The sequence below is a fragment of the Thalassophryne amazonica genome, chromosome 22, assembly GCF_902500255.1.
Source record: "Thalassophryne amazonica chromosome 22, fThaAma1.1, whole genome shotgun sequence".
In the NCBI taxonomy this organism is placed as follows: Eukaryota; Metazoa; Chordata; class Actinopteri; order Batrachoidiformes; family Batrachoididae; genus Thalassophryne; species Thalassophryne amazonica.
The window spans coordinates 33,256,697-33,272,715 of NC_047124.1; the positions used below are offsets into that span (position 1 = coordinate 33,256,697).

Genomic DNA, 16,019 nt, shown 5'->3' on the forward strand with positions numbered 1-16,019 from the left:
AACTCAAAGCAGAACAGTGCAGCACTTAATGTAACACAAATAAACAGACAAACAACAGGTGTGAAATGTAACAGGTGTAGGGGAGACCAGGAAACAATACACACCTACAAAAACACACAGAAACTGACAAACACAAAGTGATACAAACCTCAAAAAGAGCCGTGGGTGTGAGAAGAACATCTAATAATTCTAATAATAATAATCTAATAATAATCTAGTAATTCTCTTCTCCCTCCCTCCTTATCTTTCCTGCTTCTGTGGCGTGTTGTCTGTGAGGCTGCCAGCTTTGCTCTTCTGGAAATGGCAAAAATGGATCTGTTAAGTGGTCTCTGAACGCAATTGACACTATTTTTTTCTACAAGACACTCGTGAGCGGAGGACCCGACCTGTCCCGCCGGGACACATGTGATGGGTTATGTGATGGACAGTTGGAGGAAATGGCAGATCATGTGCCTTTACACGCTGTCTGTGGAGGACGTCGAAGATGTGTATATATTTGGCACGGTGGTGACCGGGTTCCTGCTGTGTGGAGCGGGCATAGCGCTGGTTTACCGGAAAATTAAGAAGGTGGAAGCGGCAATAATTGGCCCGTCCAGGCTGCCCCACATGATTGATTCGATTTGAAGGGCAGTGTCAGCTCAGTCGGCGGGTGTTAACCGCACGTTGGAAACTATCTCGGGAAGAATGGCTGCACTGGAAAACCACTTTGATCGTCAGTAATGACCACATCTCCTCTCCTAATTCAGATGTATTGAAAGCCACACTGTCTCAGACTGTGGAATCATTCAGGCGTCTGCTAATCTGGATATTTATTCAGTTTCCCAAACACAGCTGCACTTCAAGGCCGCTGTGATAAAAACCTCCTGGAAGAAGAACAACACTTATGCCTCACTCCCTGGTCTTCCCTGCCCTCAGCTTCTCCAGCTCTGACGCTGACTGTGGACAGTGGACTGTTCAGGGCTGGGCCCCTCCTCCCTCCAGAATGGACGGACAAGGCCGTTGATGGCGCCTAAAGGCTGCCTCCGGAGTGTTCTGTCTGATAACTGGACTCTTACAAATCTTGGTCATCGTCTCTGGTCTTGTTGTTGTGTGTGATCATTGTTCATTGTGCTGATGGGTTTTTTTCTGCATTGCTGCTGCATGATTCAACGCAGCAGCTATGAAGGTTTTTCTTTCCCAAGTTTTACCTTGTGTATGTTTTTTATATGTGTTCATGTACCAGGCCGGCTTATGTGTGTTGTGTGTTATGAGTGTGCCGTCTGTTGTCATGAGGTCGGTCAAGGTTTGCTCAGCCCTGCTGTTGACCTAAGGCAGGGATATACATCTGGAGCTGGTCCCCGGGCACCTAAAGGCGACCTCTGCTCCTAACTGGCAATTAGGATGGGTTAAATGCAGTAGACACATTTCATTGTGCAGGGAACATGTTCCTTTGTGCATATGACAACAATAAATTCTTTGAATCTTGAATCTTGAATCTCAAACTAAAAGGAGAAACAAAACCAATTACAAAAAACAAATTAGAAATGGCAGAAAACTAAAGTGGAACTCAAGGATGCAAACGAGTGCAGAAACAGGGAAACCACACGACTAACACACAGGAACACAGAACTGAACACAATGACAATTAACATAAGGACACAGACAGTATATAGACCAAGAGAGAGAGAGAAATTTATTCAGCTTTTTTTTTTCTTTTTTATGTTTGAAAATATAACAGAAAAATGGGGGAGGTGATAGTCCAGTGGTTAAAGTGTTGGGCTTGAGAGCAGAGGATCCTCGATTCGATTTAGTTTTTGTTAGATGTGCTCAGTACATGTAGTCGGGGCAGGTGCACCATCTGGAGTTCAAGAGATCAAACTGCAGTCAGTGGGTCAGTCTGCTCCATTTCGCTACGTTTAACTGCCATTTCCTTATCATCAATCCCATTTTGCTTAAAAAATAATTAAATAAAAGTAATTAATTGAATCATATTTGGAGTCAGTCTGCTCCATTTTGTTACGTTTTACCCTCGTTTCGTTATTATCAGTCCCCATTTAACTCAATTTTGCTTAAAAATAATTAAATAAAAGTAATTAATGAACCATTTTTAATCATATTTGGAGTCAGTCCGCTCCATTTCATTATGTTTTACCCCATTTCGTGATTATTAGGCTTCATTTCACCCATTTCTTCTATTTCGTATTTTAGTGTAGCCGGAGATAAAGTGTCTTTAAAAACTTCACCAGAGGTCGAAGCTACAGAGGAGACTTTGGTTAAATGTCCTGAGAGTCCAGCAAACCAACATCTGCTGTTTCATTTTATATTTTAACATTAAATGAATGAATCATTAAACATGTCTGTGAAGTCCAAAGTTAAGTCAGAAGACATTTGCACAGGTAGAAGAAGCCCCGCCCTGATTGTGCATAATTTAAAAACATTCACAATCATGAGAATAGTCAAATTCATATTTTAGAAATTGCTCTGTCCTGATTGCAACATTCAAAGCAATCACATAGTCAACGAGGACATAATTAAATGTTGAAATGACAAAATTAAAAAAAATATCATGAGGTTTATGTCACATTAACAATCACACTGCAGTCATTGTTAAATTATCTCCTGTTGCATTTATAATAAACATTTGTTTTTATTTACAATGTCTGTTTTTCTGGTTGAAATGAGATAGGAATAATCTATCAGACTTAAAAAAAATGTACACATTTCTATGTTATTTTATTTGTCTAAAAATAAATGTCCAAGGCTCCTTATGTTAAAGAAGAAATCACAGGAAAGTTATGGCTTTAATTAACAGATGAAGAAAAGTTTCTAAAGAATTTTTTTTACTATTTTAATTACAAGTGTTCAAAACTTTTTTACAGTAATCAGAAATAAATTTTGAGGTAAAAAAAAAAAATTGCAAGGATTTTCTTCAGAAAACTGCTCTGTATAAAAGAGCAGTCCTGTGACACATTTCCGCACTGATCTTGTGTTATACAGATCAGTGGTTTCTACCACTGATCTTGTGTTATACAGATCAATGGTTTCTGCTCTGATCTTGTGTTAGACAGATCAGTGGTTTCTGCACTGATCTTGTGTTAGACAGATCAGTGGTTTCTGCACTGCAGTCTTCCATGTTTTGGCCTGACGCCTTGTTTCTGTTGGACAGTGCGAAGCTACGTCACAGCTCAGAGCGGCAAAAGTTGGATTGGGTTGAACTGAGCTGCCGTGGCAGCCTGTCGACAAGTGGCAATGCGCGCTCCCAGCAGAAGCGTCACTTTAGCTCAGTTTTTGATGTGACACTTCTGCATCTCTAAAAAGTGACATGTCTCATTAAAAATAATGCTCTTTAGACCAATTTGTGACGCCTCTGCTGCTTCCAAAGCGTGCGGTGTGAAAGGCCTATTATGACTGAAGGGTTGGTGGTTCAAATCCGGCTCCCAACCAGACAAAAATCTGCTGTTGTGTCCTTGGGCAAGACACTTAACCCACCTTGCCTGTGCATGAATGAGGTGGTGGTCAGAGGGGCTGTAGGCACAGAATGGCATCCATGCTTCTGTCACTTTGCTCCAGGACAGCTGTGTCTACATTAGTATCTTACCACCACCAATGTGTGTCTGTGTGAGTGAATGAATAACGCAACTTGTAAAGTGCTTTGGGTGTCTTGAAAAGTGCATCACAAATCCAAGTCATTATTATTATTATTATTATTATATAAGCACATAAATGAAGGGAGACCAGATGTCACAGAGCCGCTCTACTGTGACTGATTTCACCCCTGCCACTTAAAAACAAACAAACAAACAAACAAACAAAAAAAACAGAATAGAATGTGACTTTTTAGCCTCTTAAAATACGTCACTTAACCATCTTTGAACTTGTCCAAGGTCTGTGTCCCAAGAATGTTCCCTGTGAATTTAAAGACTCTGGTAGTAACAGGACTGGACTTATGATGAGCACAGACACACAGACAGACAGATGCAAAATCTTCCCAGTGACCATATTTGATGGCCTCAGGTAATGAATGATCACCCATTCTGTCTCTCTCAAATGTGCATTTACACACTTGGCCCTCCACCTTTGCAGTTGTTCATATGCACACACACACACACACACACACACACACACACACACACACACACACACACACACACACACACACACACACACACACACACACACAGACAACGATCTGAGCAGGTTGTTCATAATTATTATTAAACAGGACAATCTGTGAGTCAGTATCAGAGGTTGTTCTGTTCTCAGATCAGATGTTGGATCTTGCTGGTAACAGTGTGTCGTAACCATCAGCATATACTGTCACAGGTGTTGACCACAACATGTGACAACAACAACATGGCTCCTTGAGAAGGGAACATCTTCAGGGACCATGTTTGCTGATGTGCACAGAGCGCCGACTCTCCAACTATATTTGTGATGTGCTGGTCAGGATCAGATCATTCTGAACCACCCTTTAAACCTCCAGTGGAAACCATCTCTCCTTTGTCACAGTCTCACGAGCGCCACTCGCTTAGCTTATGGCAGGCTAAAAGTGGACACTGTAGTTTGGCCGAACTACTGCACAGGTTCTGTATATTCTGTGTTCGTTTGTGCCCGTAGCCAATATGGAAGCTGAATTCCTGTGCAAAAAAAGTTCCCAGATAATTGTGATAAATTCCTGTGAGATAATCTCATCTAAATCAATTCTAAAAATTATCAAGATAACTGAAGTTTTAAGAGTGGCCGTAATAAATATTTAAGAAACTTAAGGTTTATGAGCAACTTCACCACGATGGAGTTTGATGCTGAAGAGTTCAGAAATATATGATTGGAATGTTTTGATGACCAAGAGACACATTCTGTATGTTGTCGCTCCAGTGAGAGCGGCGCGCTGAGCAGGTTGCTCCTTTGTGTCTGGTCAAAGTTTTTTGGTCTCAGATTTGTACTTAGCCCACAAACCACCACCCCAAGGCTCAGGTGGAAGTAAATGTAATAATAGTGGATTAACTGTGTTTCTGAAATTTATAACCTTTGAACACACTTTTGTAAACTGTGTGCACAGATTCCTGTGTTTGTTTATTGCACAGTCAAGCTTCATGATGCAGTGTGTGTGTGTGTGTGTGTGTGTGTGTGTGTGTTACATTATTAATTACAGAAAAATATTTATGCTAAAATTCAGAGGATGAATCATGTTGAAAACATGAACACAGTCAGATTTTAGTGTCAGTAAGAGCTCACTTCTGTCCAGCAGACGCTCGTTGTCCTTTGAAATCCTCAGGACATCCCATAGACCTGTCACTCTTCAGAGACACCAAGCTGGGTTCAGATTCAGGTCCAGCAGAGGGCGCTGTGTTCTGCTGTGGTCTGGAACACACACAAAGCTCTGAGCAGAGGTAGAAAGAGTTCTGGAAACTTAAGTACAAGTATGTTACATTGCTGAAATAATACTCATTTACAAGTAAAAGTTTGAGTGCTAAAAAGTACTTTAGTTGAAAGTACTCTTCTCATAAACTACTGTATTGTATTAAGTCATGGTTTTCTTACTACTTTGAGAGGTCCTGTGACTTATCTGGTTTGACATTTCTCTGAAAAATACGTACTCAGAGTACGAATTACTGTTTTGCACTTGATATTTAATTAATGATAAATAACCAGTGAAATAAAATCAGTGATCTGTGTAGAAAATAAAGACTGGAGTATAAGTTACACCTGTTAAATGTGACTCTTGAAGAGTAAAACCTAAAGTCACAGCATTTATTTCTCATCAGCTCTTTAATTTGGTATTTTTGTGCATTCTTTTTGTGTACATTTTATTATTTGAATTTACTGTTTAATTTTTACAGTTCATTTTGCTTCGTGCTTTGATTCCTGTTGAAGTTCAATGTCCCATGTACAACCAAACTAGTAGTAAAATATATTTATATATAAAAAAACAAGTATATTATTATTATTATTATTATTATTATTATTATATTTTTGGAGCTTTCCTGGACCATAAGTGCCGGCGGTCTGCAAAATCCTCAGTCAGCGGGCGGGCTGCACGTGCACATGCATACATCCTGTGAAAAACTGGTCTGTGGAGTGCAGCATTTCTGCAAAAGCCACACTGATAAATCTGCTGGGTCCTCTGTTGACAAACAGATCAAAACGCTGATCGATTCCGAATGAAGGCATTTTTTTGAAGAGTTGAAAGTTGTTTCAGTTAAAGTGCACGTCCTTTCACTTTGTCTGTGAGGAGGAGAGCAGCCAGTGGATGAAGACACAGCACGGTTTGTTTTGAAAAATACACAAACACACTGAACAAGTGTTACAGAACACTTTGTGAAAATGACAAAATTGATTGTACCCATTTCCATGTGGACAAGGCCTTATTTTGTAATTTTCAGATAAGATGTAAAGTTGAAGATACAGTATTGGTATTTAAAAAAGGCAAAATCTTGGACCTTCTCCCCGACAACCTGGGGGTGGGTGTACTTGGATGGAAGCCTCCTGCCCCTGATGTCTGGCACCATCGAGCTCTAAATTTCTGTGAGCCCTGAGAAATTTCTTCAAAACTATGATTTTGCAGAACTTGATGTCTTCTGGAGAAGACTGTCCACCCACTGTCCAAGAGACATTTGACTGAACAGTGTGAGATACGTTCGACAAAGCCTGCAGGTTTTCTGTTTAGACCCTGAACAGTTGATATGAAGCCCAATTCTGGACGTCACAGTGTTGGCAGCAGCTGCAGGGTTGACTGTGGCTACATCACAATGAACTCATTAATGAATAAAGGAGAGGATTGTGGGTGATTCTGTGTGTGACAACAGAAGCCTGGACACACCCCTCTCTTCTAGTCTGAACCACCAAACTAACAGACCAACCTTGGCTTGGAGGTTTATTAAATCATATTTCTGGTTACTGTGTGGTCCAAACTGTTCCATTTGGTGTGGAATGTTAAACATTATGAGCTGCACATTGTGTTGGCGATTAGATCGTGTTACATAGCATGAAATTTATGCGTGAAATTTTTTTTGAACATTTCAGCTCGTCAAGTGGAGTAAAGAAGTGAACAGAGCGAGTGGTGACGTCAGCGGATCACATCAGAGTGCAGCTCGTCTGAACATTATAACAAGGAGTTAATTCTGTTATAAACATATTTTAACAGCTGCACACAAGAACAAAAGAACACACAACTGTTTTATCAAGCCATGACAATGTAAACATGACAAATAATTACCTTTTTAGATGGTTCAAAATGCATTCTGCAGCTTGTTAGGCACGAACGGCAGAACCTGGAGCTTTCCTCTGTGATTCAGGAAGTGATTACAGTCATTTTCAATGGGCAATTTGCAGAGAAAATGATTAATCTGACGTGGCACAATCTGGTGGAGGTGGTAGTTTTGGTTGTATTCCCTATGCCATTGTAACAAAGTGAACTTCTTTGTGAAACGAGATGAGTGTGCACATGCGCAGGAGGGAGGGACAGAGGTGGCGTTGAGCCTGGTAACGCAAGCAGGAAGAACTAGACATGAAGGCATCTGATTGTTTTTTGAGAGCTCACAGCGGGGATAAATCCGGTCCGGGTTTTATGGATCCTACAGCTGCTTCAGACGTCTGATTTTTTTTCATTCCTTTGTCTGAATACATAATGTATTGACGACTGTTAGGATAGATCGACCATTTCACCCACTATCACAAAAAGAAGATAGAAGTCAAAGTAAATGTCAGGATCATTATTGGGTCTCCACCCACCCCACCACATATTTCATATCATCCAAATTTTCTGATTTGGAGTTATAAAAAATAAGGGGCTCTGTCCTAACTTTTTAAAGCGGACTTACGTCATCAAACTCCGCTCATTTAGGGTGTGTAACTTTACAGAAAGCTTCATGTCTTCAAAAGAGGGCAGACAGAAATTATTCAACTATTGAAACACATTAATTAATTTGAAATACTGTTTGTTCTCAGACACACAAATTGACACACATTATTAATAGGCACCTAAACACTCCACTTGGTTAAGGCAGAATACTTCATCAACATATTGATGATGGGGCAGAATCACACTTAAACAACATCAGTGGCACAAACACATGTCAATAAATGGAATGAATACATGCAAAGCATTTTGAATAATCAATACAAACAAACATTATAAGTCTTTAGATATAAATGAAAGAAATACTGATCTAATTTTTATTTCAAACCAAAGGTCTTTCCTTTTGCTTTAAACCTAAAGATAAAAGCTGATTGTCAAGACAAAGTTTATGACCACGTCTTGTCGTGGGGAAAGTTTTACAGTCTTGAGATATTCTGGCCTTAGTGTGAGACCATAAAAGTGGGTTCTTCGGGGCTGGGCAATTTCAGATTCTGACGTGAAGCCATTATAATGTCATGTAATTCATAGTGACCGAAAATTCACTGATAGAAAGGCAAGGGCTCCCCTTTGAAGAACTTTGAATTACAGTTTAGTTTTTCTCTGCAAAACAGTGTTGAACCATTGGGGGATGACTCTAAACTTATCTGAAGGTCTCCAGATGACTTAGGAATTTCTCAACTGAGAGTGGAAGCACAGTTTGTCTCCAGTTGAAGACAAACTGTTACTCATTCACATAAAATCTTTGGAAGATTGCCTTGCATCAGTGAGAAGTTGGATGTCCAGTAACTTCCTACTTTTAAATTCTGATAATACTGAAGTGATGGTTCTTGATAAAGCGAGGTATTGGCATCAATTTGATCAGCTACTGTTTATCTTAGATTCATGTGTTATACATTATATGGATAAAGTGAGGAATCTTGGGATAATTTTTGATCCTATGTTGTCTTTTGACCTCTACTTTAGAGACATGAGGACTGCTTTCTTCCATTTGCAAAATATAGCGAAGATTCGTCCCATCCTGTCTATAGCTGATGCTGAGACTTTGATTCATGCATTTGTCTCTTCCAGACTGGACTATTTTAATCCTCTATTTTCTGGTTTACCGCAGTCCAGGATTAGGGGTCTTCAACTGGTTCAAAATACTGCTGCCAGACTTTTGACACCTAGCAGAAAATTTGACCATATTATTCCCAATTTGGCATCCCTACACTGGCTCCCAGTCACTGCAAGATCAGATTTTAAGGTACTGTTATTGGTTTATAAGATTGTTCATGGACTTGCACCTTCCTATCTGGCTGACCTGGTAAGCCCCTATGTACCAGCTCGGGCCCTGCGTTCTCAGGGTGCCGGCACTTTTATGTGTTCCCAGGGTGAATAAAAAGTCTGCCGGTCACAGAGCTTTCTCCTACCATGCCCCAGCTCTGTGGAATGATCTCCCAGCACACATATGGCAGTTGGATACAATGGAGACTTTTAAATCACATTTAAAGACTCATTTGTTTTCCTTGTTTTATCATTAGTGTTATGATGCGTTTTTATTCTTGTATTCTTTTATGGTTTTGTCTTTTTATTGTGTTTTTAAATTTTTAATTCAGTTTTTTTTTCTGTTTTTATTATGTTGTGTGAAGTGCCTTGAGACGATCTCATCGTGAATTGGCGCTATATAAATTTCTAAATTTTAAATTTGAATTTGTTTTCTGTTCAGCCAATAGTTTGTTTTGCCATTTTTATTGTATTCACTTTTCTGTACCAGTCTGCAACAGTTCCATTGTAGTTTTAGTTTTAATCGTTAGTTTTCTTGTTTCTCCTTTTTGACTTGTCCCTTTTGTTTTGCTCACATTCATTTTTTGAGCATGTCATGGTTCTCAGTTAGTTTTTCTGTCACTCACTTCTCTTGCTTTGCACTGCTTTGTTTTGCCCTCCCGCACTGTCTTGCCTTTCTTCCCTCATCTTGGTTCACTTAACCACACCTCTTTCCAGAAACTTCTACACACCTGCTTCACATCAACCTGATTAGTTTGCTCCTCTTTAAAACCCTAAGTTCCACAGCTCACTGCCAGATAGTTGACTCTGTTCACTTTATGCCTTTTGTTTTTATCCTGTTTGCTCTTCAGTGTTTTTGCCCTTGCTTGTGAACTCCGACCTCCACCTCACCGTTGCCCTGTACTCAGCCTATTTTTTTGACTCTGCCTCTGTTTTGCCTGTACTACTCCTCGACACCGTTTGTATGAACTTTGCTTGTTTCTGGTCCCTGACCCAGCCTGCACCATGTCTGATACCTCTGTCAGTAAGTTTGACTACCTGTGTACCGAATCCTATGCCTGGTCTTCAGATAAAGCTTTTTATCAATCTAAGCCAACCCTGCCTGTGGGTCTGCAATCGTCTCCTCCCGTTTCATGAGTCAAGCCACCACCAGTTCTGACACATTTTACAGAACGTCCCAACTTCATTGGAATTGGGGTTGTAAGCTGTGTTGTCTTTATTCATTCGTTTTATTTTAAGACAGGACAAAAATGGCTCTTTTGACAGTAAAGGTTGCAGACCCCTGACCCATTCAGAAAATTTTCATCATACTAGTCTGAGAAGCAAAAGCTATAATTGCTTCCCCAAAAAGCAGATATTACAGAGCTCACATCAAAAACTGAGTGACTGTGTAAGAAGGAGAAGAGTGAGGAAAGCCACCAAGACACCCAGACAACCCAGAAGAAGCTCTCGGCTTAAGTGGCTGTGATTAGAGAAAGTGTGCACAGTGCAAACTTTTCATTTTGTATCACCAGTTATACTGCTTCATGATGAAAATGAATAAAGGAGGATTTTCTTAACAAGAAGACTTGGAAGGTTAGTTACAAATTGCAATAATGTACATCTGAGATACAAGCCTAGATTTGATCTGTTTTGGTGAAAGAAAATCCTTCTCCGCTCTCCTCCACTATGAAGTGAAGAGAGGTGATACAAAATTTGTGCACAGAGCGCCGACTCTCCAACTATATCTGTGATGTGCTGGTCAGGATCAGATCATTCTGAACCACCCTTTAAACCTCCAGTGGAAACCATCTCTCCTTTGTGTCTGGTCAAAGTACTTTTGGTCTCAGATTTGTACGGAGGCCCCCGAGGCTCAGGTGGAAGTAAACTTAACACAGTTTATAAAACTGTGTGCACAGATTCCTGTGTTTGTTTATTGTACAGTCGAGCTTCATGGACCAGTGAGTGTGTGTGTGTGTGTGTGTGTGTGTGTGTGTGTGTGTGTGTGTGTGTGTGTGTGTGTGTGTGTGTGTGTGTTACATAATTACTTCAAGAAAACTATTTATGCTAAAATTCAGAGGATGAATAATGTTGAGAAAACATGAACACAGTCAGATTTTAGTGTCAGTAAGAGCTCACTTCTGTCCAGCAGATGCTTGTTGTCCTTTGAAATCAATGAGACGTCCCATAGACCTGTCACTCTTCAGAGACACCAAGCTGGGTTCAGGTTCAGGTTCAGGTCCAGCAGAGGGCGCTGTGTCCTGCTGTGGTCTGGAACACACACAAAGCTCTGAGCAGAGGTAGAAAGAGTTCTGAAAACTTAAGTACAAGTACTGTTACATTGCTGAAATAATACTCATTTATAAGTAAAAGTTTGAGTGTTAGGAAGTCATTTGTACAACCAAACCACAAGTAAAATATATGTATATATAAAAAACAAGTAAGTAAAGGTGTTTCCGCTCTGTTTTCAGGAAGGAAATTATTTTTATAATTATTATTTTTGTGGAGCTTTCATAGACTATAAGCACCGACAGAGAGCAAAATCCTCGGTCAGTGAGCGAGCTGCACGTGCACATGCATACAGCCTGTGATAAACTGGTCTGTGGAGTGCACCATTTCTCCAAAAGCCACACTGATAAATCTGCTGGGTCCTCTGTTGACAAACAGATCAAAACTGATCAATTCCGAATGAAGACATTTGTTTTGAATATTTGAAAGTTGTTTCAGTTAAAGTGCACGTCCTGTCACTTTGTCTGTGTGGTGGAGAGCAGACAATGGACGAAGACACAGCACAGTTTGTTTTGAAAAATACACAAACGTACTGTACAAGTGTTACAGAACACTTTGCAAAAATGACAACTGATCGTCTCCATTTCCGTGTCGGCAAAGCCTTATTTTGTAATTTTCAGATGAGATGTAAAGTTGAAGTTTCAGCATTGGTATTTAAAAAAGGCAAAATGCTGGAGCTTCTCCCCAGCGATGGGGGGGGGGGGGGGGGTACTTAGATGGAAGACCCCCCAGGTCCATCACAGCCACCTTCCTCCATTTCTGTTACAGTCTGGAATTTTAATCAAGCTGTGCATTTTCAGGCCAGATTCAGTTTACTCATTGATTAATTAACAAAAATTCAGATGATAAACAGTAACAACATCAATACAGAAACACTTTAGTCAGAGTTCACTTCTTTCCAGCAGAGGGTTGTTGTCCTTTGAAATAAGGAAGACATATCATGGACCGGTCACTCTTCATGGACACACAGCTGGGTTCAGGTTCAGGTCCATCAAACTGCGCTCTGTCCTCCTGTAGTCTGGAACACACACATTAAGCTCTGAGTGTGAATAATGACGGTGTAATGTGATGTGACCTCTGACCTCTGATCTGGTTAACAGTTAAAGTTTCAGGTCCTGGTCTCACCTCTGATCTTTGATCTGTATCTCATGGTCCCCACACAGACCAGTTTTTGGGGGTCCCTTCTCTGTGTCCTCACACTGATCCATAGTAGAGTCCACACCTTCACACAAACACAACAACATGCTGTCACACAGGATTTCCCAGCATTCCTCTGTGTCACATGACCAACTTGAATCTCTGTTGACTGTCTGAGCATTTATAAGGTCAACGCTTCTTTACTTTTTTCCTCTCAGACATCGCACATAACATGAAGTTGGGCGAAAGAAGCAGGAACTGGCTGAAAGTCGGGAAAAAAAAAAACGATTTGGGGAGCCACAAAAAATTCCATCTGCTGTCGGGAGGGACACATGGTCAGACAGGCATGAACGATCAAGCAGCGATGGTTCTGAGCATGAACACAGTAGTGGAGCAATTAGATGCTGGACATATGTACATAAATGAATGTGTAAGCAAATGTGTGTAACCAAAAAATTAATGAGTCAGCACAGATTCAGAACATTATATGAACAATGAATGTACTGTTTAAATGTAAGACAGTCATGTTACTGGTCTTGAATCTGTTCTTACTGTTTAGAAAGAAAAAAAAACACCCGAAAAAACAAAACACTGCAATTTCTATAATATTTAATTCCTCTGAGCACAATACAATAATGATCCTTCTAGACATATATCAGGAAATGATGAACTGACATGATGAGTTTTTCTTCCTTTTATTTTTTACATGAATTACCTCATGCGCTCATATTATGAACACATGAACCGGTTCCACATGTCCAGCGTGTACTGAAGTGCTGGTGACCACGTTCTAAAGCCGATATGCATTTTTATTGATTACATTGTGAGGACAGCCCACCGATGCACGCGCCTCACAGTGGTGTCTTGTGACATGATATTCTACATCACATGATATGTGTTCTCCAGCTTTGAGTAGCAATGACACAGTGGCCAAGTGCAGCTTTGACTACATGGTCATCGCCGTGCGAGTTGAGACGTGGTTGCGGCGATCCAGTGGTCAGAAACCTCCCTGTATGATTTCAAATATCATCCATCCCATGACGTGATTTCATGTCAACACAATCCCCTGACATACACATAGTTGTAGTGCATCTGTGTGCATGTGACCATGTCAATCAATACATGATCAACCCACGACACGCCCACCTCTCCTCACATGAATGGGCTCACTGTCACTGGCACACGTGTACACAGCAATCTGCTATGAGAGGGGTGGCCAAGTTCGGTCCTCGAGATCCACCTTCCTGACACTCAGTCGTTTCCCTGCTCCAACACTCCTGAATCCAATGAAAGACTCGTTAGCAGACTTTTAATGAGCCTTTCATTGGATTCAGGTGTGTTGGAGCAGGGAGACAACTAAGAGTGTCAGGAAGGTAAATCTCGAGGCCCGAACTTGGCCACCCCTGTGCTATGATGTGGAGCAGTAAAGCACTGACATGAATGGTCACGTGTCACGTCAGGCGCAGGGGGCCGGTGAGCTATTTTTATTTTTCACCATGTCAAAAGAGCTCACAGATACATGTGCATGGCGGTGGCATGTTGTGAAGAAGTCCTGTTCTTCACAGCACAATGTCTGTTCTCCAGCTTTGAATAGCGGTGACACAGTGGTCAAGTGCAACATGGCTCGCCTTGGTGAATGAGCATGTGATAATCTGACGGCTTTTGTGCGCCTGCATCTGCTGGCATCATCTGATTGCCCTGGTGGGCACATCTGGGGCGTGATCATCAGCGATCACACATCACGTCACGTGCTGTCCAGTCGGCTGGCGCTGTGACACACGGGAGGTCTGGGTTTTTATTTCCATTTCTGTTGTGTGGGATTGGGACATACTGTGGTGTTCCACAGCTGTCAGCTGAACTATCATGGACGTGACAGCCATCCAGTTCTGCACGCTGACAGTGATCACAACACGTCATCTGTGTTGTGAAGGGGGGGAACGGCACTGTGTTGCTTGGTAACAGCACACTCACGTGGCACTTAGAAAATGTGCGGCTATTTGCACAGCAAACTCGAAAGTGGTTTACCTGCTCTCTACTTTCGTGCTGGCTGCGCGAATAGCCACGCCTTTTCTAAGTGCCCCACGAGTGGTGTTGGGTTAGGGTTAGGGTTGTATATTCGTGGCTGGCACCTGGACTCCAGCTGACTCCGGCCGACACTGGATCGAATGGTCATTCATCCGGCATTCGACGACTTTCAGCCGCTGGTGTGATGGCTGCCTCGATGGTGTCATTCAGCCACAGCTCAACATGGACGATTGTTTCATGCAGCTGCTCTGCTGCGGCACAATATGTCCAACATGCGTACGACATGCTGTTCAAATGCTCTGAACATGATAAGATGGCAGTGTGACCTCATCATGCCCGCCATTCGAATGAGTTTCCGGTGGCACGTGAATATAGAGTTCATATGTTGTGCCCGAATGAATGTGGCGACTGCTGTACGATGGGTTCGAGTGCAGCTCCGAATTCTCACGAGTGCCATTTGACTCCTCCTTCGTGTGCCATCCTGCCTCAATTGTGTTATGTGTGAAGGGGCCCTAAAGTGTGTCTTGTCATAATTTTGTCATAAAAACAGCTGGTCACACACCTGCATTTGTTGAAAAAGAATTACTGCTTAAAACCATCAAAAAACAACATGAAGTGACTTTAACTGTAGTTAAAGTCGTTTTCCAATTCTTGACACATTTACCTCATGAAATATATTGTGAAGTTGAATTGCACAAAAATGAAGGAAAAAATGTGTGATTCCACCGTGGACTTGTGCCGGGTGTAGGACAAAACCCCCTCAAAGATACATAAGACAAGATATTCTTAGTATAGAAAAAACAAAGACAAAAGCAATATTTTTATGTAGCTTTTGGCATTTGACAATTAAGAACATGTTTCACCTCTATTATGAGGAACACACATGCCAAAACTCTGCTGAGTAAAACTTCATATGAACCAGGGGGGTTTTGTCCTAGAAAGGACTTTTACTAGGGGGCTTTTGTTAGTTTTGTCGTAGGGGGGTTTTGTCTGTACCCCACTTCTGCCGGCCGCACGGCCTGAAAACATGTCGTATCCACAAGAACAATTCAAAATACCACCACAGTCAAACAGAGGAAACAAACTACAAACAAACACTTTATGACATCATCTAAAAGTAAAAGAAAATATTTACCTGATTATCAGCAACAGAAGAGACAAAAACCCAGACAACAGTCCAAAAGACAATTTAAAAACAAAACAGCCTCTCAGCTAAACCTCCACCTCAAACCCAGGAACCAAAGTGAAAGACTGAGAGACAGATTTCCAGTAAGAGGACAAACCCGTCAAACCAGTTAAAGACAAAGACCAACAATCTGACACACCCACAAGAAGAGCAGTGGAGCAGCACAGTCCTGCTGAAAGGACGCTGTCTGTGTTTTTGTGGGACAGCAGACATGCTGCAACAAGTTCTTCCTCTCAAACCAAACACATTCAGATGCCAGGACGTGATCACAACACAATGTTTAAATTCCTTTTCAGCTTCAAT

The 16,019-nt window shown here is 41.3% G+C and overlaps 1 protein-coding gene across 4 annotated transcripts in view; it reads right to left on the minus strand.

The window, feature by feature from the left end:
- LOC117503797 (NACHT, LRR and PYD domains-containing protein 3-like) overlaps window positions 1-15,813 on the minus strand; it is a 41,682-nt gene extending 25,869 nt beyond the window's left edge. Inside the window, exons 1-5 of one of the 4 annotated variants that reach the window (XM_034163057.1) lie at window positions 15,666-15,813; window positions 12,494-12,590; window positions 12,261-12,386; window positions 11,219-11,350; window positions 5,215-5,340 (exon numbers count right to left, since the gene is read on the minus strand). In XM_034163057.1, coding sequence (XP_034018948.1) covers window positions 5,215-5,340; window positions 11,219-11,350; window positions 12,261-12,386; window positions 12,494-12,576 — 467 coding nt within the window. In that variant the 5' untranslated portion in view covers window positions 12,577-12,590; window positions 15,666-15,813. Of the gene's footprint in view, window positions 1-5,214; window positions 5,341-11,218; window positions 11,351-12,260; window positions 12,387-12,493; window positions 12,591-15,665 lie in introns of those variants that run through there. The other 3 variants (XM_034163059.1, XM_034163058.1, XM_034163060.1) reach the window with 3 other exon arrangements.
- Window positions 15,814-16,019: the final 206 nt, after the last annotated feature.